The 27831-nt window shown below is 34.6% G+C and overlaps 1 protein-coding gene across 10 annotated transcripts in view; it reads left to right on the top strand.

The window, feature by feature from the left end:
* BLTP1 (bridge-like lipid transfer protein family member 1) overlaps positions 1-27831 on the top strand; it is a 204520-nt gene that overhangs the window by 54813 nt on the left and 121876 nt on the right. For 9 of the 10 annotated variants that reach the window (XM_025420514.3, XM_049097419.1, XM_049097424.1 and 6 more), the window contains 9 exons: positions 238-393; positions 687-784; positions 2079-2257; positions 2417-2523; positions 3722-3930; positions 13922-14149; positions 14939-15076; positions 21370-21549; positions 24065-24193. In XM_025420514.3, coding sequence (XP_025276299.3) covers positions 238-393; positions 687-784; positions 2079-2257; positions 2417-2523; positions 3722-3930; positions 13922-14149; positions 14939-15076; positions 21370-21549; positions 24065-24193 — 1424 coding nt within the window. The remainder of the gene's footprint in view (positions 1-237; positions 394-686; positions 785-2078; positions 2258-2416; positions 2524-3721; positions 3931-13921; positions 14150-14938; positions 15077-21369; positions 21550-24064; positions 24194-27831) is intronic. The other variant, XM_025420515.3, reaches the window with a different exon arrangement.

Here is a 27831-nt window from a genome sequence, read left to right as displayed (position 1 = left end):
CATAATAGGTATATAAAATGCATGAAATCTCTCTTACTTGGAACTGTGACTAGTAGGTAAACACTGGTTTGCTATTAAATCATTTACTTATATCTTAATCATCTTTTAGCATTTCAGTATAAAAGTTCTTTTAGTAGCAAAAGAAAAATTTATTTTTGACTGGTGGTAGAATATTAATATTTTGTTTTCTGGATTGCAATTAATTTTGCTTTCTGTCTCCCACTCGCATAATTTTAGATTTAATTCAAGACTGGTCGAGTGATAGTGCTCCAGATATTTTTTCATTTGTGCCATATACATGGAATTTTAAAATCATGTTTCATCAATTTGAAATGATTTGGGCTGCTAATCAACACAATTGGATTGACTGTTCCACTAAACAACAGGAAAATGGTAAGAACTTCTTAAGAATTAAGGTCAAGTGTTCTATTCCTTAAGACAAATAACAACAACAGAAATTGACATCGATTTTGTAATTTTACTAGATACTAGAATTGGTCTTTTTTCCATTGTCTTACAATACTTTCAGAGAACTACTTCAGAGTTTTTATTAGCTAATAATAATAATCATCATAACCATATTATCTTTCATTTTTTTAGTTATGTTTTTAAGGCATTTTTTCTATAAAAGCTTTATTGAAGTTAAAAGTAAATTTTCTCTCTTTTTCTCCCCCCTCTTTTTGTAGTGTATCTGGCAGCCTGTGGGGAAACATTAAACATTGATTTCTCTTTGCCTTTTACGGACTTTGTTCCAGCTACATGTAACACCAAATTCACTTTAAGAGTATGTATAATTGTGTGCATTCTTTATTCCACAGGTTTATTAGTTAATTTGATTTCCCAAAGCTTGTATTTACTTTTCCCTGCCTGTCTCTTTGCTATCCTGTGGTATTTTAGCTTTCCACCATTGTTCATGAGCTTCAGTGTCACAGAAATTGCTGTTTCTTTTTTTTGTAGTTAACAGTAATGTTCTATCCTTCCCCTAAGTTCCCTGACTTCCCTTGAGGAGTTAGGCGATAAAAAGAAAATACCCTGAGTTGATTATTTTCTTAACCACAGCTCATTTCTAACCTTGGTGGCTAACTTACATGTTCTTTTGAAAACCCCTTCTAGCTCTCATATTTACAGTATATGTATCAGATTTTACACTTTCCTATATTTCATTACTAATTGTAAACATGAATACAAGGGTTAGTCACAAAATACCTCTCTTCCTTTTCTCTGAAAGGGAACTCTAATGAGTTTAAAATTTTGTGGAAAAAAATATTAAATTTTGTGGAACACCTACTTTTAGGGTATGGGCAATCAGAAATAGTTGTAGTATTGATGGAGGTTATGGTGTTAAAAAAAATAAGAGCTACTAATAACAAACATTTTCTGTGTGCCAGACACTATTCCAAGTGCTTTACGTGTTTTAACTCATTTCGTTCTCAGAACAATTTGCTTGAAGTAGTTGTTATCTGCATTTATGAAGTAGGAAACAGAAACTGAGTTTATGTAACTTGTGGCCGGCCAGTGAGTGGCTGACTTGGACTTTGAACCCAAGTGGTATAGGTTAGACCTTCATTCTCTTAACCACTCTTCTATGCTGCTGGTTAAGAAATCTGGCATCACGGCACCCTAATGTGTATAGCAGCATTATCAACAATAACCATTTTATGGCAAGAGCCCAAATGTCCATCAACTGATAAATGGATAAAGAAGTTGTGGTATATATACACACAATGGAATATTACTCAGCCTTCAAAAAGAATGAAATCTTGCTGCTTGCTAGGAAGTGGATGGAGCTACAGTGTATTATCCCATAGAAGATAATTTTTTTACTGTTTTGTGGAGACTATGCTATTTATTTCCTTGATTTTTTCCCCTAATTTTCTAATCAGAAATTAGAGTCAATGTAAAATATTATTCCAGTTATTTAACTGACTGTTGATCATAAAATCTGCCTTTGAAATTTATGTTCATTTTCTTTTGAATTTATTCTCGATATTATTATACATAACTTTGGCTATAAGTAGAAATCTAACATATTTATGTACCTGTTTTATTACTTTGGGTAAAGATAAATTCTTTTTTAGGGAGAAGATGTTGATCTTCATTTATTTCTACCAGATTGCCACCCTAGTAAATATTCATTATTTATGCTGGTAAAGAATTGCCATCCAAATAAAATGACTCATGATACTGGTATTCCTGCTGAGTGTCAAAGTGGCCAGAAAACAGTTAAACCAAAATGGCGGAATATTACACAAGAAAAGTAAGTATATAAAATTAGTGATTTAAGCATTTTGTGTTTATATGTGGAGAAAATTCTTCGGATTCTTTCAAACAATAGTGGTAAAAATTGTGACTGGTATTTGTATACAATGAAAAGAATAAAATACCTGACCAGAACTTTATTTTTTGTTCTTCAAAGATCCGGTTGGGTTGAATGCTGGACTGTACCAAGTGTCATGCTTACAATTGATTATACATGGCATCCAATTTATCCACAAAAAGCAGATGAGCAGCTAAAACAATCATGTAAGTGTTTTTATATAATTTTTATATAATTTGTACTTTGGAACATCTGGTTTTATGATTGATAACTATTAAAAATATAAGAGAAAAAATTTTAAATATGGAAATATATGTTTTCATTTGACATAATTGTATACATTTAAAAATCTTTAAGGATTTTTGGCATAATTATAATTAACTTTCATTGAGCATTTACTATGTTTCAAATACTAGACCAAGCTGTTTACTGGTTTGCATTATCTCACTTAATCCTTACAACTACTCTGAGATAATTGTTATTATTGTTATAGTAGATTTGAATAAATATGCTCAGAGAAAGTAAATAATTTTTTCAAGTTCTGCCAAACTAGAATATCAAATAAGATGTGAATATACATACATATTTTTCTTTCTTTCTTTCTTTCTTTCTTTCTTTCTTTCTTTCTTTCTTTCTTTCTTTCTTTCTTCTTTCTCTTTCTTCTTTCTTTCTTTCTTTCTTTCTTTCTTTCTTTCTTTCTTTCTTTCTCTTTCTTTCTTTCTTTCTTTCTTTCTTTCTTTCTTTCTTTTTTCTTTCTTTCTTGTTTCTTTTATCTTTCTTTCTTCTTTCTTTCTTTCTTTCTTTCTTTCTTTCTTTCTTTTTCTTTCATCTATCTGTATTTAAAGCACTTGGCTTCATGAAATGTTATTTTTTAATGCATTTTCAAAACTATCGTATCATAGCTTCCTTGAAGCTTATGTACCTGTTACCATGATCCAAAATGAAATTAGAGTCAAGTGATATTTTCTTTGTATTTTTCCTGTGAGTTAAGTGTTAAAGAATAGTTTTCATAATTATTCTTATGTTCAGAGCTTGATAATATCACACTGTATTTGAATAGCTGTTTATGTGAAAATTGCTTTGTACTTTAATGCCCAAGTATAGATAAAGCCTATTTGTCACCTGAATTTATATTATAGGGACTCAAGAATGTTAATAGGAAATGTTCATTGATTCTATGCCATCTGATTTATGTATCTCTACACATATTTCAATAAAGTCTGTTTTATTTCACATTCTTAATTATTAGACTTGCAAGTCTATTTTCATTATGTATTACAGATACTATATCAGAGATAGCTACTTTCATGAAAAATTACAAAATAGAATTTCTTAGTGAAGAGTTCCTTAAAGAACTTCTAAGAAATTCTCTGCCACAAATTTTTTTTCCTTAATTTTTTCCAGTGTCAGAAATGGAAGAAACAATGCTATCTGTATTAAGGCCATCCCAGAAAACATCAGATAGAGTTGTTTCTTCTCCTTCTACTTCTTCACGCCCACCTATTGATCCCTCAGAACTTCCACCTGATAAGCTTCATGTAGAAATGGAACTTTCCCCAGATTCTCAAATAACTCTCTATGGACCGCTATTAAATGCCTTCTTATGTATAAAGGTATGATTTTTAAAAAATCTTACACATTTTTAAAATTTGTTACATTCTATTTTTTAAAATTTTATTTAAATTCAATTAATTAACATATAATGTGTTATTGGTTTTAGAGGTAGAAGTTAGTGATGCATCAGTGCATGTAATACCCAATGTTCATTATATCACATGCCCTCCATAATGTCTATCACCCAGGTACCCCGCCCCCTCCACCACCTTCTCCTCCAGCTACCCTCAGTTTGTTTCTATGATTATGAGTCTCTTATGGTTTGTCTCCCTCTATGATTTCGTTTGTTTTATTTTTTTCTACTCTCCTCCTGTAATCCCGTTTTGTTTCTTAAATTCCACATATAAATGAAATCATACGATAATTATCTTTTTCTAATGACATATTTCACTTAGCATAATATCCTCTAGTTCCATCCATGTCATTACAAATGGCAAGATTTCATTTTTTTTGGTGGCTGAGTGGTAGTCCATTGTGTGTGTGTGTGTGTGTGTATACACCATTACTTTATCCATTTATCTATTGATGGACATTTAGGCTCTTTCCATAGTTTGGCTATTGTGGACATTGCTATAAACCTTGGGGTGCAGGTGCTCCTTTGAATCACTATTGTATCTTTGGAGTAAATATTCAGTAGTGCAATTGCTGGGTCATGGGGTAGCTCTATTTTCAACTTTTTGGGGAACCTCCATACTATTTTCCAGAGTGGCTGCACCAGCTTGCATTCTTAACAACAGTGTAAGACACCAACAGTTTCCCCACATCCTTACCAACATCTGTCATTTCTTGACTTGTTAATTTTAGCCATTAATTCTGACTAGTGTGAGGTGGTATCTTATTGTGGTTTTGTTTTTTATTTCCCTGATACCAAGTGATATTGAGCATTTTTTCATGTGTCTGTTAGCTATTTGTATGTCTTCTTTGGAGAAGTGTCTGTTCGTGTCTTCTGCCCATTTCTTGACTGGATTAATTGTTCTTTGGGAGTTAAGTTTAATAAGTTTTTTAGAGATTTTGGATACCAGCCTTTTATATGTCATTTGCAAGTATCTTCTCTCATTCTGTCAGTTGTCTTTTTGATTTTGTTGACTGTTTCCTTTGCTGTACAAAAGCTTTTTATCTTGATGAAGTCCCAATAGTTCATTTTTGCCTTTGTTTCCCTGGCCTTTGGAGACATGTCTAGTAAGTTGCTGTTGCCAAGGTCACAAAGATTGCAGCCTGTTCTACTTTAAGATTTTTTTTTTAATTTTTATTTATTTATGATAGTCACACAGAGAGAGAGAGAGAGGCAGAGACACAGGCAGAGGGAGAAGCAGGCTCCATGCACCGGGAGCCCAATGTGGGATTCGATCCCGGGTCTCCAGGATCGCACCCTGGGCCAAAGGCAGGCGCTAAACCGCTGTGCCAACCAGGGATCCCTACTTTAAGATTTTGATGGATTCCTGTCTCATGCTTAGGTCTTTCATCCATCTTGAGTCTATTTTTGTGTATGGTGTGCATGTGGCTGTCCAGTTTTCCCCACACCATTTGTTGAAGGTACTGTCTTTTTTCCATTGGATGTTCTTTCCTGGTTTGTCGAAGATTAGTTGACCATTGGGTTGAGCGTCCATTTCTGGGTTTTCTATTTTATTCCATTGATCTGTATTTCTGTTTTTGTGCCAGTACCATATGGTCTTTATGATCATAGCTTTATGATACAGCTGAAGTCCAGAATTGTGATGTCACCAATTTTGGTTTTCTTTTTCAACATTACTTTGGTTATTCAGGGTATTGTCTGGTTCCATACAAATTTTAGAATTGTTTGTTCCAGCTCTTTGAAGTAAGTTGATAGTATTTTGATAGGAAGTGCATTGAATGTATAGATAGTTCTACGTAGCATAGACATTTTAACAATATTTGTTCTTCCATTCCACGAGCATGGAACATTTTTCCCTTTCTTTTTGTCTTTGTCAGTTTCTTTCATGAGTGTTCTATAATTTTCTGAGTATAGATCTTTTGCCTCTTTGGTTAGGTTTATTCCTAGATATCGTATGGTTTTGGGTGTAATTGTAAATGGGATTGACTCCTTAATTTCTCTTTCTTCTGTCTCATTTTAGTGTATAGAAATGCAACTGATTTTTGTGCATTGATTTTATATCCTACCACTTTGCTGAATTCCTGTATGAGTTCTAGCAATTTTGAGATGGAGTCTTTTGGGTTTTTCATATAGAGAGTATCATGTCATCTGTGAAGGGTGAGAGCTTGACTTCTTTGTTGATTTGGATGCCTTTTGTTTCTTTTTGTTGTCTGATTGCTGAGGCTAGGACTTCTAGTACTATGTTGAATAGCAGTGATAAGAGTGGATGTCTTGTCATGTCCCTGACCTTAGGGGAGATGCTCTCAGTTTCTCCCCATTGAGAACAATATTTGCTGTGGGATTTTCGTATATGCTTTTATGATATTGAGGTATGTTTCCTCTATCCTTACACTGAAGAGTTTTAATTAAGAAAGGATGCTTTAGGGATCCCTGGGTGGCGCAGTGGTTTAGCGCCTGCCTTTGGCCCAGGGCGTGATCTGGAGACCCGGGATCGAATCCCACGTCGGGCTCCCGGTGCGTGGAGCCTGCTTCTCCCTCTGTCTGTGTCTCTGTCTCTCTCTCTCACTCTCTGTGACTGTCATAAATAAATACAAATTTTAAAAAAAGGATGCTTTACTTTGTCAAATCCTTTTTGCATCTATTTTTTTTGCATTTTTGCGTAAAATGCAATAATGCATTTTTGCATTATTGAGAGGATCACATGGTTCTTGTCCTTTCTTTTATTAATGTAGTGTAACACATTGATCAATTTGCGGATATTGAACCACCCTTGCAGCCTAGGAATAAATCCCGCTTGGTCGTAGTGACTAATCTTTTTTACTGTACTATTGAATCCCATTGGCTAGTATTTTGGTGAGAATTTTGGCATCCATGTTCATCAGAGATATTGGTCTGTAATTCTCTCTTTTGATGGCGTCTATCTGGTTTTGGGATCAAGGTAATGCTGGCTTCACAGAAAGAGTTTGGAAGTTCTCCTTCCATTTCTGTTTTCATACAGCTTCAGAAGAATAGATATTAATTCTTCTTTAAATGTTTGGTAGTAATCCTCTGGGAAGCCATCTGGCACTGGACTCTTACTTGTTGGGAGATTTTGATTACTGCTTCAATTTCCTTGCTGTTTATGGGTCTGGTCAGGTTTTTTTTATTTCTTCCTATTTCAATTTTGGAAGTTTATATATATATATTCCTAGGAATGCATCCATTTCATCTAGATTGCCTAATTTATTGGCATATAGTTGCTCATATATGTTCTCATAATTTGTACTTTTTGTGTTGGCCATGATCTCTTGTCTTTCATTCATAATTTTATTTATTTGGGTTATTTCTCTTTTCTTTTTGATAACCTGGCCAGTGGTTTATCGATCTTATTAATTCTTTGAAAGAACCAGGTCCTCAATTTGTTGATCTGTTCTAGTATTCTTTTGGTTTCTATTTCATTGATTTCTGGTTTATCCTTATTAACTATCTTCTCCTGCTGGGTTTAGGCTTTATTTGCTGTTTTTTTCTTCAGCTCCTTTAGGTGTAAGGTTAGGTTGTGTATTTGAGACCTATCTTTTTTTTTTTTTAGATTTTTTTTTAATTTATTCATGAGAACAGAGAGAGAAAGAGAAAGAGAGAGGCAGAGACACAGGCAGAGGGAGAAGCAGGCTCCTTGCAGGGAGCCTGACGTGGGACTCGATCCACGGTCTCCAGGATCACTCCCTGGGCTGAAGGTGGCACCAAACCGCTGAGACACCCTGGCTGCCCGTATTTGAGACCTTTCTTATACTAAAGGCTTGTATTGCTATATACTTTCCCCTTAGGACCACCTTTGCTGCATCCCAAAGGTTTTGAATGATTGTATTTTCATTTTCACAAATTTTTAAATTCTTTAATTCCCACTTGACCCATTCATTCTTCATTCTTTACTAGGATACTCTTTAGCCTCCATGTATTTGAATTCCTTCCAGATTGCTTCTTGTGATTGAGTTCCATTTTCAAAGCATTGTGGTCCAAAAATATGCAGGGAATGATCCCAGTCTTTTGATACTGGTTGAGACCCGATTTGTGACCCAGTATATGATCTATCCTGGAGATTGTTCCATGTGCACTTGAGAAGAATGTGTATTCTGTTGCTTTAGGATGGAATGCCCTAAATATATCTGTGAACTTCATCTGATCCAATGTGTCATTCAAAGCCCTTGCTTTCTTGATCTTCTGCTTAGATTATCTATCCACTGCTGTGAGTAGGGTGTTAAAGTCCCCTATTATTATAGTATTATTATCCATGTGTTTCTTTAATTTTGTTATTAATTGGCTTATGTAATTGTCTGCTTCTCTCTTAGGGGCATAAATATTTACAGTTGTTATCTTTTCTTGTTGGATAGACCCTTTAATTATGATATAGTGTCCTTCTTCATCTCTTATTACAGTCTTTGGTTTAAAATATAATTTATCTGATATGAGGATTGCTACCCCAGCTTTCGTTTGAAGTCCATTTGCATGGTAAATGGTTCCCCTCTCCCTCATTTTCGGTCTTAAGGTGTCTTTAGGTCTAAAATGAGTCTCTTGTAGATGGCATATAGATGGATCTTGCTGTTTTATTCAGTCTGATACCATGTGTCTTTTGACTGGGGCATTTAGCCCATTCACGTTCAGTGTAACAATTGAAAGATATGAATTAAGTGCCATTGTTTTACTTGTAAAGTCTCTATTTCTGCATATTGTCTCTTTTCCTTGGTCTGTGTTACTTTTGGGCTCTTTCTTCATTTAACAGATCCTTTTTAATATTTTTTGTGGGGCTGGTTTGGTCATCACAAATTCTTTTAGTTTCTGTCATCTTACACATTTTTAAACATAGACAAAATAGTTAATATCTAATCGAAATTAAGGTCATTTGAAATAGCCAGTTTGTTGGTTTAAGGTTGATGAGCATATGTTATATATGTTGATTGTGGTGCTAGACTCAATTACAAACTTATTTATTAAAAATGGTGTATTTCTCAGTTAAGTTTTTATTTTGCATTTTTAGCATTTAATATATTCTAGGAATTGTGCTAGTTGCTGGCGATAGAGATGATACAGCATCTGTTCTCAAGGAGATAAGCTGGAGGATATTGTAGGACAGATATGTATAAGGACAAATTCTAACACATTATAATATAACACAGCAAAAGAAGTATAAGAGAACCCTGTTTTCAGAAAATAATAAAATAAAATTTTAAGAAATACTTTTTTACATTACTATATGTTTACTGTGCCTCAGTTTTTTTACTTTTAAAAATTCCATAATAATATATATTCATCAAAAATAAGAGGACTGTGAAGAAGAATAAGAAAGGAGTAAATACCTTTTTTAAAAAGATTTCTTTACAAATTCTCCATAAATATAACCTCTCTTGATAGTTTCTTTTCTTTTTTTTTAAGATTATTTATTTATTTATTCATGAGAGACAGAGAGAGAGAGAGAGAGAGAGAGAGAGGCAGAGACACAGGCAGAGGGAGAAGCAGACTCCATGCCAGGAGCCTGACATAGGACTGCATCCCGGGTCTCCAGGATCACGCCCCAGGCTGAAGAAGGCGCTAAACCACTGAGCCACCCGGGGGCTGCCTGATAGTTTGTTTTCATACAGTCTCTTCTATTAATTAAGGTTTTATAACAGTTGTTCAGTAGTGTCAAAGGTTTATTGTACTAAAGTTTGTATTAGTATTTGCATTCATCAAATTAACTTAGAACTTGTATGAAGTATTTACTAAAACAAATTGAAAATTTAAAGTTTTGAAATATTTTTAAAAATATGTATCCAAAACATGACAAGCAAAAAATTTTTCTAGGCCAATGAACTCTAGTTCCTTTTATTAGAAATATAAGTAACTCTTTAAGTCTTTTTTTTTCCTTTTGTTTTCTTTCTGCCTACCAGAAAGCTTAGTGTCATGCTGACATGGAGATGTATCCTATCTTTCTTTTTTTTTTAAAGATAAGTTGAATTTTGCTCATTTTTAAAAAGATTTCATTTATTTATTCATGAGAGACACATAGAGAGAGGCAGAGACATAGGCAGAGGGAGAAGCAGGCTCCATGCAGGGAGCCCAATGTGGGTCTCAATCCCAGGACCCTGGGATCATGACCTGAGCCAAAGGCAGACGTTCAGCCACTGAGCCACCCAGGTGCCCAAGACGTATCCTATCTTAATTATCTCTCTTTCTATTACCTTTCTTCATTTGTTTTCATATATAATTTATGTTCTATTTAGTGTTAGAATGTATGTATGTATATGTAAAACAAGAAAAATGTGAGAATTCATGTGACTGAGATTATATTTTCCTTAGTTACCAGAAATTTTTTTTTCAAGATTTTACTTATCTATTCATGAGATACACAAAGAGAGGGATAGAAACATAGGCAGAGGGAGAAGCAGGCTTCCTTGTGGGAAGCCTGATGTAGGACTCAATCCCAGGACCCCGGGATCATGCCCTGAGCCAAAGGCAGTCGTTCAACCACTGAGCCACCCAGGTGTCCCCCTTAGTTACCAGAATTAAACATCAAGAAATTCTGAAGGATAGACTAGGGAAAAGAAAGAGTCATATTTGTTTGACTGTTTATATGAAAAACTGATTTCCAAAATACACAAAAGAAACTAGGGGTACCATTATTATTATCAAGAACTCTGAGATAAATATATTCTAACATACATTAAAATTTGTGAGAATATTTTATGGAAATGTTTACATCTTCTGAATTGACTTCTCTTAGTCTTATTACATTTTTTCTTAATAAAAGATGGTAAATCTGAATCTAAATAGTGATGGCATATCAGTGCTAGTCAGTAGTAACTGGATTAATGGTGAGTATATTTGGCTTATACATTTTCCTTATTGGAAATAAAAAAGTTTTAATAGTCTTGAGCAGAAACCTGGCTATCAAGTTTCCATTAAAAAAATTTAGTATTGGAAACAGAGTACCTGTATGTTGTTTTTATTCCCCCCTACTTCTTTGAATTTCTTAGATTTTTTAAACTATAGTATTATTCTTTTTTGAGAAATGAATATCATTGCATTAGTAGGCTGGGAAAAAAATGGTAGTGTCCTATTACTTGAAATAGTACTTGACACTCAAAATATCTCTAGGAAAATAAAATGTTATAAGGCTCTTAAGTAGATTGAAAATATAGCTTTTTTTTTAAGATTTTTATTTATTTATGAAAGACATAATGAGACACAGAGGCAGAGACGTAGGCTGAGGGAGAAGCAGGCTCCCTGCAAGGAGCCTGATGTGGGACTTGATCCCGGATCTAGGGATCACGCTCTGGGCCAAAGGCAGACGCTCAACCGCTGAGCCACCCAGGTGTCCCTAGCTTGTTTTATCATTTTTAAATTCATTCATCCCAGAAACTTGACAAAAGAACACATTTTTCCAGGTATATAAATCATTGCTTTTTTCTAGGGTTGCTTGGAATTTGTTTTAGAGATAATTCAATTTTGCACACTATCATAACATGAAAATAGAACTTATATTTGTATTTGTAAATATTTGTGTACATTTATTAATCTTAAAATGCAATAAAAGTTTGCCATAATATGTAGCTTTTTGCTTTATATTTTGGTTAACCTTTTGGTAATTTTTAAAAGTGAATCCTTAAGAAATTAACCCTTAGGGATGGAGTTCACATACTAAAAAAATTAAACTAAAATGAACACAAAACTTATCACATTCAACACCAAACATTTAACATATGACTAGTGTTTTAAAGGAGTTATAATTTTAAAAGTATTTTTGTTGATAATATTCAGTATGTACAAATATCAGAACTCATAAAAGACTCCTAGAGTTTATAGTTCTTTAAAAACAGTCATTGACTCATTTAATAAAAATTGGCAAATGTTCTCTACTATATTGGAGATTCAGTATTCCCTAAAGAATTTGCTATGAGTTATTTCTGTTTCAGATAATTAAACGGAGATTATTTTGGTAGCAAATTGAAGAATAGGCCCAAGAGAATATTTTTCTTTTGATTTTAATAATCTACATGAATCTTTTGTTTTTAAGGTTAAAAATTGCAAGAGGCTATAAGAGACTTTTAAGGAATCTTTTGAAAATAATAGATATGTGGAGTAGGATTATTTAAAATCAAAATATAACTTATTTCTATTGATTTGTTGATAACTCTTAGTATGTTGAAAGCCAATGAATGTGAACATTGTTCACTGATGCCATTGATCAGTTGTGTGGAGGAAGGGTGATGTAGAGGTTTTTGGGCCTGGAGGCCATTTGCAGATTTTTAAAATCACTGAAGGAACTATTTTATTTTCCTCTCACTGAAATCCATGCCCATTGCAAACCTATTGCAAACCTCTCCTTGTCTCCATGGAGAACTTGTTTCCATGGCATGTGTATTTTGAAAAGGCTTCTCAAATGATCTGAGAACTGCTGCTTTGAATACTTCTAGATCTTTAATGTTGTTCAAAATCATTTAGAAATTTATTAGCTTTAGAAATTTAATGTTAGAATTTATGATAAAAACCAGTGTTTATTTACGTTTATATTTGTGCTTGGATTTGTCCATCTTTAGTTATATAATAAAGGTAGTTATCAGGATATCCAGCAGGTCCTAAGTAGGGCCTAAATTATTAGAGCCAGAAAACAATAGGGAATAGAGGAAAAAGCATCAGTTTTGTGAGTTTGTAGATTTGGGGTTTTAATATTAGCCCTACCACCAATTAGCCAGATGAACATCCTTCAACATTCTTTCCTATGAAAAGGTATTTAATTGGCTTGATTGACTAGAATTACAACCAGAAAATAAATGTGTCAATAAGTAAAATGCAGAATTTATCAAAATACTGATTTGATTTCTAATATTGAACAAATATAGTTAACTGTGTTAACAGCAATATTTTAACAGCTTTTGATTACTACTGATAATTCAAATAGATAAAATTTAAATTCAGAATAATGGTAAGAAAAAATTTCATTAAAAAGTCAGAGAAAGACACATACCATATGATTTCACTTATCTGCTGAATTTAAGAAATAAACAAGCACAGGGGAATAAAAAAGAGAGGCAAGCCAAGAAATATACTCTTAACTATTGAGAACAAACTGATGGTTACCAGAGGGGAGGAAGTGGGGGCAAAGGGTGAAGTAAGAGATGAGGATCAGGAGGGCACTTGTGATGGGCACTGGGTGTTGTTTATAGTGATGAATCACTAAATCTTCCTCTAACTAGTACTACATGGTATGATAACTAACTATGATTATCATAAAAACCTTAAAAAAAGAAAATAATAAAAATAAATTTAAGTTCTGATGCAAAAGAACTAGAATATTAATAGTTAAAATACTTTGCATAAGAAACCAAATGAATTACATGAAAGGAAGTTTTAGTAACTGTTGATAATTTATTTAAGTTGTTAAAAGCACTTGTGATAAATATTTCACCCCGAATATATTTATTGGAATAGCTAGCTAATTGGATTTAGCCAAATTGAATTTCAGTGAATTGATTTTCAGTGAATTTCAGCTCTTCCTTTAAGGATGTCTCTGCGTATTATTGCCTCAGAACTCTGAGAAAGATTGAAAACAATTGAACCTTACAGATCTTCAAAATTTTCTTCTAGGACCTAAATTGCAAGTTTTTGCTATAATTGGAGGTGGTATTGTCATGAAGCTTTACTACAAACTTACGTGATTTTTTATTAGTTTTTTTTTGGGCTGAGGGTGGTTTTAGTTTGCTACAGAATGTTTATTTGCTAAGTAGCCAAGGAAGAGTATGTCTTAAGCATACATATCTTTGTTTTGTTTTTTATTTCTAGGAAACAGACCATATACTTTTAACTGAATAAAACAGTGAGATGTTTGATTTTCAAAATTCAGGTTCTAAATTGAAAAGTTACTGTTACATAACTCTTTAATAACAGTTTGTTCATAATATTTATAGGAAAACTACTTTGGGGAAGATGACATGTATATGGATTTTGAAGAGGTTATTTCAAGTCCTGTTCTGTCACTGTCAACATCATCCAGCTCTGGGTGGACTGCTGTTGGAATGGAAAATGACAAAAAGGAAAATGAAAGTTCAGCCAAGTCAATTCATCCACTTACCTTGCGTCCTTGGGATATTACTGTACTTGTTAATTTGTACAAAGTTCATGGGCGTCTTCCTGTTGTAAGTATTTATGTATCAAAATGGTCTGGAGTATATTTGGAAATTCACCCAACTTAGAAAACTGTAGATATGTGTACACACATGCATACACTAATAAAAAAAATTCAGATTTGAAAACTTTAAAATTTATCCTTTTACCTTTATAAAGCTAATTTATTTTCTTCATAATGTGATTACTTTGATCATTGATAATTTTCTATTTTTCTTCTATCACTCTAGTTCCTTCTTGCTGTTCTTTGCAACTTTAGAACATTTTGTCATGATGTTGAGTTGCTTGGTTTATGATAGGTAGCCTTACAGATATTCTAAGATTTACATTTTATTATCCTTTATCTAACTCTAGACCATTTTGGAGCCTACTAAAAATCAAGATTCAGCTTGACCGTCAGGTTGAATTGTTTTCAAGGGTTTGGATCCAGCACAGAATCCTGTTTCAGTCTCAGGTTGACCCATGAACTATTGGCACTAACTTGGAATGAGATTACATTGCCCAGAGAACCTGGAGTCATTGGATTGAGGCCAGATAGGGAGAGTGAGACCCTAGAGCATTGTGCTGCCTACTGGCACCATGTCATGCTCCTAGGATTGCATAGCAGAGAAGTCACCTCTGGTGCTTAGTGAACCTGATGTTCTTACTGGGGTGCAGAATAGTTAATTTTGTCAGTAAGCACTGTTTCTCCTTTTAAAGACTCAAAATCTCTTAATTATATAAATGTAATTTTTATTTTCCTGTACTTTCTTGGTCTTGTATTTTCTGTATCTTGATTATAGTATTATATTTGACTTTAGCATGGAACCACTGATGGTCCTGAGTGCCCTACAGCATTCTTGGAAAGACTATGTTTTGAAATGAAAAAAGGATTTCGGGAGACCATGCTGCAACTTGTCCTGTCACCCCTGAATGTGTTTGTTAGTGATAACTATCAGGTAATATGAAAGTGAGTTATATAGTAGAGACTTAAAGATGTATTGTTATTGCTTAAGGGATCGAAACAGTGTGTTAGCTTCTGTGCATATAATGTATAGCTCTTTAAGTTATAGGCTTTTAATTTAATGATAATAAGAAGTCTTGTGTGTGTATATATACACACACATACACACACATATGTATGTAAATATGTAAGTTTTCCAAGAATCTCATTTTTTTTTGTTTTCCTGCTGTTTTCTATTTATGTGATCTCATACAATTATATTCTCTCTCTGTTGTTTTTAGACATAGAAATACCCTTATAAGTTTTTCATGTATTTAGGTAAGGGAAAAATGTATAAAATTTTGATGAATTCTGTTGAAAACCACACCTCCATATTCATATTCACCAGTATTATAAATTTTTAAAACATCCATATCCACATGGATTATTCTTTTCACCTAACCGATTTATAAGATATTTTGTTAATGCCTTCAAGATATTCCTGGGGCTCTTTTGGAAGAAAACCAATGATATTCAGCAAATGGGAATAATTTACATTCTTGGGTAGGTTATATCATTTTGTTGTTATTTTTTAATGCCCAGTGGCTTCACTTTTCATTTAACACTACTTTAGGTCTCTTCCCTACTTTTAGTCAAGTTATGAGCTTTAGAAAAATAAATGGATTTTAATATAAGGCAAGGTAAAAGTATAAATGGGGGGAATGAATCTGATACCCCCAAATCATCAACAGATGATAACTTACTTTGGATTCTGTGTAGTAACTGACCTATCCCTTTTTCAACTCTTGCCATAACTGACCATATTTTCTTACATAGAATTTAATTTTTTCATTAAAAATGAAAAGTTTCAGCTACTATGAGCTGAAACTTAACACCTAATATATGCTTATTTTAGTAGCTGAAATTGACACCTAATATATGCTTATTTTGCCACAGAATGTATTTTCTTTATCAGACTTTTTAAATAGTAGGCATGCCTCATTCTATCACGTATTGCTTTATTGCACTTTGCAGATATTGCATTTTTTTACAATTTGAAAGTTTGTGACAACTCTGCATCAAGCAATTGATCAATGCCGTTTTTCCAGCAGCATTTGGGCACTTCATGTCCCTGTCACATTTTGGTAATTCTCGTAGTATTTCAAACTTTTTCATGATCATATTTGTTATGGTGATTTGTGTTCACTGATCCTTGATGTTACTATTGTAGTTGTTTTGCCACAAGCTGTGCCCATATAAGATGGCAAACAAGCTATAAATGCTGCATGTGTTCTGACTGTTCACCAACTGGTTTGTTCCCTGTCTGTCCCCCTTTTCCTTCTTATGCCTCCCTGTTCTCTAAGACAAAAAGGTATTGAAATTAGGTCAATTAATGACCCCGCAGTGCCCTCTAAGTGTTCAAATGAAAGAAATGCACGTCTCTCACTTTAAATCAAAAAGTAGAAATAGTTAAGCTTAGTAAGGAAGGCATGACAAAACCCAAGGTAAGCTGAAAGCCAGGCCTCTTCTACCAAACAGACAAGTTGTAAATGCAAAGGAAAAGTTCCTGAAGGAAATCAGAATTGAATTGCTACTCCAATAAACACACCAATTATAAGAAAGCAAAACAGACTTTTGTTGATTCAGAGAAAGTTTTAATGGTCTGGATAGAAGGTCAGATCAGCCATAGCATTCCCTTAAGCCAAAACCTAATCTAGAGGAAGGTTCTCACTCTCTTCAGATCTGTGAAGGCTGAGAGGTGAGGAAGCTACAGAAGAAAAATTTGAAGCTAGCAGAAGTGGGTTCATAGGTTTAAGGAAAGAAGCTGTCTCCCTAACATAAAAGTGCAAGGTGAAGCAAGTGCTGATACAGAAGGTACAGCAAGTCATCCAGAAGATCTAGCCAAGTTAATTTACGAAGGTGGCTATACTAAAGAACAGATTTTCGAAGTAGATTAAATACCCTTGTAGTGGAAGAAGATGCCATCAAGGATTTTTATAGCTTGAGAGGGGAAGTCAATGCTTGGTTTCAAAACTTCAAAGGACAGAATGACATTCTACTTATAGACTGACATGGTGACTTTAAGTTGAAGCCAGTGCTCATTTGTCATTTTGAAAATTCTAGGGCCCTTAAGAGTTGCGCTAAATCTACTTTGCCTGTGCTCTATCAGTGAAGCAACCAAGCCTGGATGACAGTGTATCTCTTTACAACATGATATACTAAATATTTTAAGCTCACTTTTGAGACCTACTACTCAGAAAAAGAGAGCTCTTTCAAAATATGACTGCACATCGACAGTGCATCTGATCACCCAGGAGCTGTGATGGAGATGTACCCTGAAATTAATGTTTTCATGCCCTATTCACAACATCCATTTTGCAGCCCATGGATAAAAGAGTCATTTGACTTTCATGTCTAATTATTTAAGAAAAAGGTGTTACAAAACTATAGCTGCATAGATAGTGATTCCTCTGGTGGATCTGGGTGAATTGGAAACCTTTTGGAAAGGATTCACCATTCTAGATACCATTAAGTATATTCATGATTCACAGCAAGATGTCGAAATATCAACGTGAACAGGAGTTTGGAAGGAGTTGCTTCCAACTCTCATGAATTACTTTGAAGGGTTTAAGACCTCACTGGAGAAATAAGGTGTTGAAAATAGCAAGAGAACTAGAATTGGAAGTAAAGCCTGAAGAGATGACTGAATTGCTGTAATCTCATGGCAGAACTTTAATGGATGAGTCGGTTCTTAGGGATGAACAAATAAAGTGGTTTCTTGAGAAGGAATCTGTTCCTGGTGGAGATACTGTGAAGATTGTTGAAATGACAACAAGGATTTAAAGTATTACATAAACTGAGTTGATAAAGCAGCAGCGGGTTTGAGAAGATTGATCCCAAACTTGAAAGAAGTTCTATTGTTGGTACCATGCTGTTTATCAAACAGCATGGCATGCTACAGAGAAATCATTTGTGAAAGGAAGAGTCAACCGATGTGTCAGTTTCTTGTTTCTTGTTTTAAGAAACAGCCATAGCCACTGCAACCATCAGCAGGCACCCTCCTGATCAGTTATCAGCCATCAGCTTGGAGGCCAGACCCTGCACCAGCAAAAAGATTATGACTTACTGGAAGCTTAGATGATGGCTACCATCATAAAGTATTTTTTAATTAAGATAGGTACATTGTTTGTTTTTAGACATAGCACTCTTGTACCCTTAGTAGATAACAGTTTATATATGCATGGGAAACAAAAAACTTCATTCGACTGACTTTATTGTGATAATTGCTTTATAGTGGTAGCCTGGAACTGAACCTGCAGTTTCTCTGACATTTGTCTGTAATTATGATTCATAAAAAGCTGCAAAAACAGTACAGAGAGGTCCAGTGTACCCTTCACCCAGTTTCCCCCATGTTGATCTTTTACATAAGTGCAGTATCAATACCAGAATTGACTTGATACAATGTGTGTGCATAGTTCTTACCATTTTATCACGTGTGGATTCATGTAACTGCACTTAAATTGAGATACAGAACTATTCTATCATCACAAAGATCACTTGCATAACACTAGTATTTTAATTTGCTGTAGAAACATTAAGAATTACTTTTATCCTCCTCTCTCTACTTAGTAGGTCATTAGTATTGGTTGTTTTTTATTCTGGGAGGTGAATATGTGGAGAGAAAGCCCCTCTTTTTTAATCTATTGAGGAAATTAATAAAGATAAAAGAAATAAACCTTTATATGTCTAAGTTCTGAGAGTTTTAGCTGAGTATCTCTGTTTTCTTATGGGTACCTGGTAACACTTTGACTTTTATTTTAATCACTGTATTCTCAAAAGACTTTATTAGATATAAAGAGAATATTTTATTGATCTTTTGGGAGTTCACATTAATCCTAATTATAGAGTTACTGGCAAACTTGTACATATAACATAGGATTTATTTGGTGATTAGAAAAGGAGTATATGGATTGGAAATATCAAGGTGGTAGTAGAAGTACTGGTGATATTTTGTTTCCTACATGGATAGCATTTCATAATTCATTCTAAAGACAAGACTACTCTCTATATATTCTCTTGGAATTTACTTATCTACTTAACTTGCTTGTATTTTGTATATCTGGCATGACTATTCCTTAGAAATCTTTTATGGTACAGGTGAGTTACCCAGGATTTAACTGCTTATTCCTGATGCATTAGTCTTAGTGCAGGGCCTCAAGGTAAGGATCTCAGGTGATGGATGGATGATTGTATCTGACATATGAAACCATCACCTTTTAATTTATGAGCATTTTATGATATATATTAGTTTCCTAGGGTTGCCATAGCAACATACCTCACACTGGTGGCTTAAAACAAGAGAAATATATTTTCACAGTTCTGGAGCCTAGAATTCTGAAGTCAAGGTATTGGCAGGGAAATGTTCTCTCTCTCAAGGCTGTAGGAGAGGATCTTAAGCTTTTGGTGGTTGCTGGCAGTCCTTGGCATTGCATCTACAAGATGCGTATATCTGCCTTTGTCTTCTCATGGCATTGTCTCCATGTGTCTCTGTCCCAATTTTCCTCTTATAAGGACACCAGTCATTGGATTAAGGCCTATTCTAATTTGCTGTAATCTTATTTTAACTTGATTACGTCTGCTAAAACCCTGTTTTCAAATACAGTAAAGTCACAATTATAGGTGCCTGGGCTTAGGACTTGAAATGTCTTTTTAGGGGACACAATAAGATGTAACTCACAATAAAATCTAGAATATGATCTTTTTTGGTATACTAGATAGGTTCTCTCTCGAGGACAAACCAAGATTTATATGTATTTTTGAGCTAAAAAAAAATCAATCAGAAGTATCTTATACTGAGAATTATCAAATCTCAGTGCCACCCTTCCTAGCTTCCTCAGATAAAATAGAAGGGAACTGATGCCTCAAGAAATTTTGGTGATTTTATATATTGTCACACAGTTTAGATGAAAATAAAATAAAAAATGCATCAAAAGAGCTGCTAGAGCTATTATTATAGTCATAATTTGAAATTTCCTTTTAAGAATTTGTAAATTTGATTTAGCTCATATCCCTAATTTTTTTTTTTTTTTGAGGATACATTTCCTAAAATGTGTTGTAACAAGGAATGCTAAAACATTGTTCCTTGTGCAGATGGCCTGCATACACATGCTAAAAAGACTACTATAGTAAAATGGTTTGGGAAATACCTGTTAACTGTCTCAATATAGATTAATATATTGAATTCTCTGAAAAGACTTGCTGTGAAGAAATCTGTGTAGTCACTTAGCAGTATCTATCTACCTTTGTGGTAACTGTTTGGTGCAGTGGGATAAAAGGTGAACAAGACAGAAATGGTCTTTACCCTAATAAACCTGGTAGAGAAGAGAAATATAAATAAACCTGATAGAGAAGAGAAATATTGAGGAAATAGCAAATCTCAATGATCTTGAGACAAGAACACGATAAAATTTGCCCTTTTAGATGTCTGTGGTTGTTTTGTAGAGTATGAAGGACAGAGATATAAAAGTGAATGCTGGGAGGCTTTGCAAAGATCTTAGCAAGAGGTCGTGTTATTTGAACCACAATGACAGCAATGAAGATAGAAGAAAATCAGTACATTTCTGAGAGATTGGGAGGTAGATTCTACAGAAATTGGTAACTGATGGATACGGCATTGCCAAACCTGTTTTATTCTACATTGTAATAATATCCTGTGGAATGAGTGTTCCATGGAATACCCTATTTTAGGACATGCCTTTTAGTTTTCCGAGTAAGTCCTAGAACTTTTCTCTTTGAAATATTTGCTGCTTTTTAGTAGTAAGTATATAATTTCTGTAAGATAAATCTATCCTTTTTATATTTATATAGTATATGAAAGATGGCTTTCTTCCCTACTTCTTCATTTTATGGTCCTACTAGTCTTTGTTCTTCCCTGTTATTTTTTTTCGTTTTAGTATTTTAATCTCATTATTCCTGTCTTCCCACCAAAGAATGGTCTCTTACATTCCCTGTCAGTCAGAGTACTAATTTCTTTTTATTCATTGAGCCATTCATTTGTATCAAAGAGATCCCATTCTTTTTAGGACTCTGCTATTTTGCTCTTATGGATTTGGGCTCTCATGGATATTGTCACTAAAGAAGTTTAACTGAGACTTTTTACTATACAAGGTTGTGTTATATCTCATAGATCCTTAAGTCTTATTTTCCAGATAGCATCTTTTTACTATTAGTCTCTGGAGAAAAAAACAACTAGAAATTATAATGCCCATTTTCTTGTACTTCCTACAGTTGTCTTCTTATTGTTTTCAGCAGCGACCCCCTGTGGATGAAGTACTCAGGGAAGGTCACATCAATTTGTCAGGTCTCCAGTTGAGAGCACATGCTATGTTCTCAGCAGAAGGTCTTCCTTTGGGAAGTGATTCCTTGGAATATGCATGGTTAATTGATGTGCAGGCTGGAAGCCTTACAGCTAAGGTTACAGCACCACAGGTATGATTCTCTGACTTATTTTCTTTTTCCTTTGCTCACCTACTTCACCAAGTCGTATGCCTGTTTGAATGTTCATTGCATTGTCACTAATGATGTTCTGACAAATCGTTGCTTTTTGGATGGGAGTCATTCTTGCCATTCAGAATTTTCTTAGCAATAGATGAGTCAGAGACAAGTTTCACTTTTCTGATCCACATAAAATTGAAGAGTGTAATGTTTCATAGTTCTGCATAGCACTTTCAATATCAAGACTTTGGGATATACTCAATATGAGAACTGTTCTGGAAATTTTATATATTATTAAAATTACATTAGTTGTCTCTTCACTGTTGAAAAATTCTTCTGTTCTAAGAATTTTGCTTTCTTGTGTATTTCTAAAGTAGGATTTGAAAATATTGCTTATGTTGTTCAGGATTAGGTAGCTTAATTCTTGTCATTTCTTAAAGCAAAATAACATCATTTATATCTGCTATTGATGTTTATTAAAGAATAAGTAAAAACAAATTTATTAGCAAGTGAATCTGGTCTAGAATGCTAGTTGTGATCCTTTTTGATAAAATCCCCTTCTTCCTCTTGTCCTCCTTAACTTTTAGAAGACCTAGAGTTCATAAGGATTATTTAGTTCTAGAAACGGATCACTAAAATTTAGCCAAATAGTCATGTTACTGTAACATCTCCCCTGTTGATTCATATATTTATGATAATATGCATACCTATCTTGGCATTTGAGAAGACTAGAATGTGGTCTTGAATGTGTGAAATATACATACTCAGTTTAATAAAAAATTACAGAATGTATATGAAACATTTATAGGTAGGGAATAGCAACAAAAAGTGGTACTCTAGGTACCTTGTATATGTGCCAGAAATTTTTAGAAAGCAGCAAAAATTAAGATTCAAGAAATAGGAAAATGGAACTGAAAAGGGATATTTTATATACAAGTAGCTAAAATATGTAACAGAATGTATAAACGTGGATGGAATGAAATATTCAGTGCCCACTGGCCTGATGACTATCCTTTCCTTATTATCCACCATCTCTTGCTCTAATGTACAAGTAAAAACTGAAACATACTAAAAAAAAAAGTTGTTCCTTAACAAATGCATAATAAAGCCATGCCAATAGTACAAGACTGGAGACAATTCCTTTAATCTAACAATTGCTAGAATCTTATATAAGTTGCCCTTATTAGAAGATGAAACATTTCTCTTTCTTCTGCACTATAATCTTGGCATCACTGTTTCCAGTGAGTGTTCCATGAATCTATACATTCCTTTAATGTTTATTCTATTCTTTGTATGTTTTAAAAGTGAAACTCCTGTTTTCCAGCAGTTTAAATTTGTACTTTTTTTTAGGGAATAATATCATGTATACCCATGTTTCAGTGTGTTTATTGCTAACAACTCTAGTCAATTATAAAGTGAAGGACTTTTGAACCAAAGATTTGATGAAGAATTGATGTATACTTAAATTTCTATTTACATAAACAGAAGTGTTTTAATCTTCAAAATAACTGATTTTCCGAAGTTGTAGCTCACTATAATTAGATAATAATTTCACAGCCAAGCTTTGTTTATTATTAAGTAGAGAATTTTAGGTCTTTTCTGTGCAGAGGATTCCAGTTAGTCCTATAAGAAGGAAGATACAACCTTGAAGGAAAGTACTCACTATTTATAAGTTGCTGAAGTTGAATTTTTCAGTTGTTATGCATTTTGTCATTCACAAATGAAAAGTAACATAAGCTTTTTTTTAAATAATAAATTTATTTTTTATTGGTGTTCAATTTGCCAACATACAGAATAACATCCAGTGCTCATCCCGTCAAGTGCCCCCCTCAGTGCCCATCACCCATTCACTCCCACCCCCCACCCTCCTCCCCTTCTACCACCCCTAGTTTGTTTCTCAGAGTTAGGAGTCTTCATGTTCTGTCTCCCTTTCTGATATTTCCCACACATTTCTTCTCCCTTCCCTTCTATTCCTTTTCACTATTATTTATATTCCCCAAATGAATGAGACCATATAATGTTTGTCCTCCGATGGACTTATTTCACTCAGCATAATACCCTCCAGTTCCATCCACATCGAAGCAAATGGTTGGTATTTGTCATTTCTAATGGCTGAGTAATATTCCTTTGTATACATAAACCACATCTTCTTTATCCATTCATCTTTCGATGGACACCGAGGCTCCTTCCACAGTTTGGCTATCGTGGACATCACTGCTATAAACATCGGGGTGCAGGTGTCCCGGCGTTTCATTGCATCTGTATCTTTGGGGTAAATCCCCAGCAGTACAATTGCTGGGTTGTAGGGCAGGTCTATGAAAAGTAACATCAGCTTATAAATGATGTCAAGGTAGAAAAATCATGATTCTGGCTAGTAAGTGGATTATGTAGCAGCAGGTATAAGACAGCATTTGGGTTCTTTCAAACTGTATTAATATTCTTGATAAGCTTTTGAACTCTGAACATGTGTTTAAAATGCTAACTGTTGTCAACCTGTCCCTGCTTATAGCTAGCTTGTCTCTTGGAGTGGGGACAGACATTTGTTTTTCATGTGGTATGTCGGGAGTATGAACTGGAAAGACCTAAATCAGTAATAATATGTCAGCATGGATTTGACCGTCGGTTCTGTGAATCCAAGGTATGTTAATAAATATGTTAGTGGTATTATAAACATTCATGGATTTTTCAAAATGAAAGATTGAGATACCAACTTTAAATCAAATACACATAGCCACAAAGTTAGCATTATAGTTGTTTTCTCAATTAATAAAATTATTTTGTAGATTTGTTAGCCAGTTGTTATTTAGTTACAAATATCTAACATGAGGTAATTATTAAAACATAAATTCACAAACAAATGGAAATATTATAAAGATTTTATCTTACATGTTTACTGTTAACTCTCATGTTTTCTTGTGTTACTGCATTCTTTCGGATATGGCTATATATTTACGTAGAAGACTTAAAAACTGAAGCAAGAGGAAGGTTAAGTTCCTTACGTGATGTTGTTTGTGGCCCTCCCCCGCCCCGAACTACCTGTTCTTCTGTAATGTGGTTAGTAATGTTGGCATTTGCCAAGAAAGCATGGGAGTTTCAAAAAAAATTTTACCCTAATTCTGTAACACAAAGATAATCATTGATAACAGTTTAGTTTTTCTAATTTCTTCCCTATGTGTGCTTTTCCTTTTTTTTCCCCTTTTTTTCCATTTTTTTTAAATTTATTTTTTATTGGTGTTCAATTTACTAACATAGAGAATAACCCCCAGTGCCCGTCACCCATTCACTCCCACCCCCCGCCCTCCTCCCCTTCTACCACCCCTAGTTCGTTTCCCAGAGTTAGCAGTCTTTACGTTCTGTCTCCCTTTCTGATATTTCCCACACATTTCTTCTCCCTTCCCTTATATTCCCTTTCACTATTATTTATATTCCCCAAATGAATGAGAACATATAATGTTTGTCCTTCTCCGACTGACTTACTTCACTCAGCATAATACCCTCCAGTTCCATCCACGTTGAAGCAAATGGTGGGTATTTGTCATTTCTAATAGCTGAGTAATATTCCATTGTATACATAAACCACATCTTCTTTATCCATTCATCTTTCGTTGGACACCGAGGCTCCTTCCACAGTTTGGCTATCGTGGCCATTGCTGCTATAAACATCGGGGTGCAGGTGTCCCGGCGTTTCATTGCATTTGTATCTTTGGGGTAAATCTCCAACAGTGCAATTGCTGGGTCGTAGGGCAGGTATATTTTTAACTGTTTGAGGAACCTCCACACAGTTTTCCAGAGTGGCTGCACCAGTTCACATTCCCACCAACAGTGTAAGAGGGTTCCCTTTTCTCCACATCCTCTCCAACATTTGTTGTTTCCTGCCTTGTTAATTTGCCCCATTCTCACTGGTGTGAGGTGGGATCTCATTGTGGTTTTGATTTGTATTTCCCTGATGGCAAGTGATGCAGAGCATTTTCTCATATGTATGTTGGCCGTGTCTGTCTTCCTCTGTGAGATTTCTGTTCATGTCTTTTGCCCATTTCATGATTGGATTGTTTGTTTCTTTGGTGTTGAGTTTAATAAGTTCTTTATAGATCTTGGAAACTAGCCCTTTATCTGATATGTCATTTGCAAATATCTTCTCCCATTCTGTAGGTTGTCTTTTAGTTTTGTTGACTGTATCCTTTGCTGTGCAAAAGCTTCTTATCTTGATGAAGTCCCAATAGTTCATTTTTGCTTTTGTTTCTTTTGCCTTCGTGGATGTATCTTGCAATAAGTTACTGTGGCCGAGTTCAAAAAGGGTGTTGCCTGTGTTCTTCTCTAGGATTTTGATGGAATCTTGTCTCACGTTTAGATCTTTCATCCATTTTGAGTTTATCTTTGTGTATGGTGAAAGAGAGTGGTCTAGTTTCATTCTTCTGCATGTGGATGTCCAATTTTCCCAGCACCATTTATTGAAGAGACTGTCTTTCTTCCAATGGATAGTCTTTCCTCCTTTATCGAATATTAGTTGACCATAAAGTTCAGGGTCCACTTCTGGGTTCTCTATTCTGTTCCACTGATCTATGTGTCTGTTTTTGTGCCAGTACCACACTGTCTTGATGACCACAGCTTTGTAGTACAACCCGAAATCTGGCATTGTGATGCCCCCAGATATGGTTTTCTTTTTTAAAATTCCCCTGTCTATTCGGGGTCTTTTCTGATTCCACACAAATCTTAAAATAATTTGTTCTAACTCTCTGAAGAAAGTCCATGGTATTTTGATAGGGATTGCATTAAACATGCATATTGCCCTGGGTAACATTGACATTTTCACAATATTAATTCTTCCAATCCATGAGCATGGAATATTTTTCCATCTCTTTGTGTCTTCCTCAATTTCTTTCAGAAGTGTTCTATAGTTTTGAGGGTATAGATCCTTTACCTCTTTGGTGAGGTTTATTCCTAGGTATCTTATGCTTTTGGGTGCAATTGTAAATGGGATTGACTCCTTAATTTCTCTTTCTTCAGTCTCATTGTTAGTGTATAGAAATGCCACTGATTTCTGGGCATTGATTTTGTATCCTGCCACGCTACCGAATTGCTGTATCAGTTCTAACAATCTTGGGGTGGAGACTTTTGGGTTTTCTATGTAGAGTATCATGTCATCGGCGAAGAGGGAGAGTTTGACTTCTTCTTTGCCAATTTGAATGCCTTTAATGTCTTTTTGTTGTCTGATTGCTAAGGCTAGGACTTCCAGTACTATGTTGAATAGCAGTGGTGAGAGTGGACATCCCTGTCTTGTTCCTGATCTTAGGGGAAAGGCTCCCAGTGTTCCCCATTGAGAATGATATTTGCTGTGGGCTTTTCATAGATGGCTTTTAAGATGTTGAGGAATGTTCCCTCTATCCCTACACTCTGAAGAGTTTTGATCAGAAATGGATGCTGTATTTTGTCAAATGCTTTCTCTGCATCTAATGAGAGGATCATATGGTTCTTGGTTTTTCTCTTGCTGATATGATGAATCACATTGATTGTTTTACGGGTGTTGAACCAGCCTTGTGTCCCGGGGATAAATCCTACTTGGTCATGGTGAATAATTTTCTTAATGTATTGTTGGATCCTATTGGCCAGTATCTTGTTGAGAATTTTTGCATCCATGTTCATCAGGGATATTGGTCTGTAATTCTCCTTTTTGGTGGGGTCTTTGTCTGGTTTTGGAATTCAGGTGATGCTGGCCTCATAGAACGAATTTGGAAGTACTCCATCTCTTTCTATCTTACCAAACAGCTTTAGGAGAATAGGTATGGTTTCTTCTTTAAACGTTTGATAAAATTCCCCTGGGAAGCCATCTGGCCCTGGACTCTTGTGTCTTGGGAGGTTTTTGATGACTGCTTCAATTTCCTCCCTGGTTATTGGCCTGTTCAGGTTTTCTATTTCTTCCTGTTCCAGTTTTGGTAGTTTGTGGCTTTCCAGGAATGCGTCCATTTCTCCTAGATTGCCTAATTTATTGGCGTATAACTGTTGATAATATGTTTTTAAAATCGTTTGTATTTCCTTGGTGTTGGTAGTGATCTCTCCTTTCTCATTCATGATTTTATTAATTTGAGTCTTCTCTCTTTTCTTTTTAATAAGGCTGGCTAATGGTTTATCTATCTTATTAATTCTTTCAAAGAACCAACGCCTGGTTCTGTTGATCTGTTCCACAGTTCTTCTGGTCTCAATTTCGTTGAGTTCTGCTCGAATCTTTATTAACTCCCTTCTTCTCCTGGGTGTAGGATCTATTTGCTGTTTTTTCTCTAG

This window comes from Canis lupus, chromosome 19 (genome assembly GCF_003254725.2).
Source record: "Canis lupus dingo isolate Sandy chromosome 19, ASM325472v2, whole genome shotgun sequence".
Taxonomy (NCBI): Eukaryota; Metazoa; Chordata; class Mammalia; order Carnivora; family Canidae; genus Canis; species Canis lupus.
This window is presented reverse-complemented; position numbering and strand designations above follow the sequence as displayed.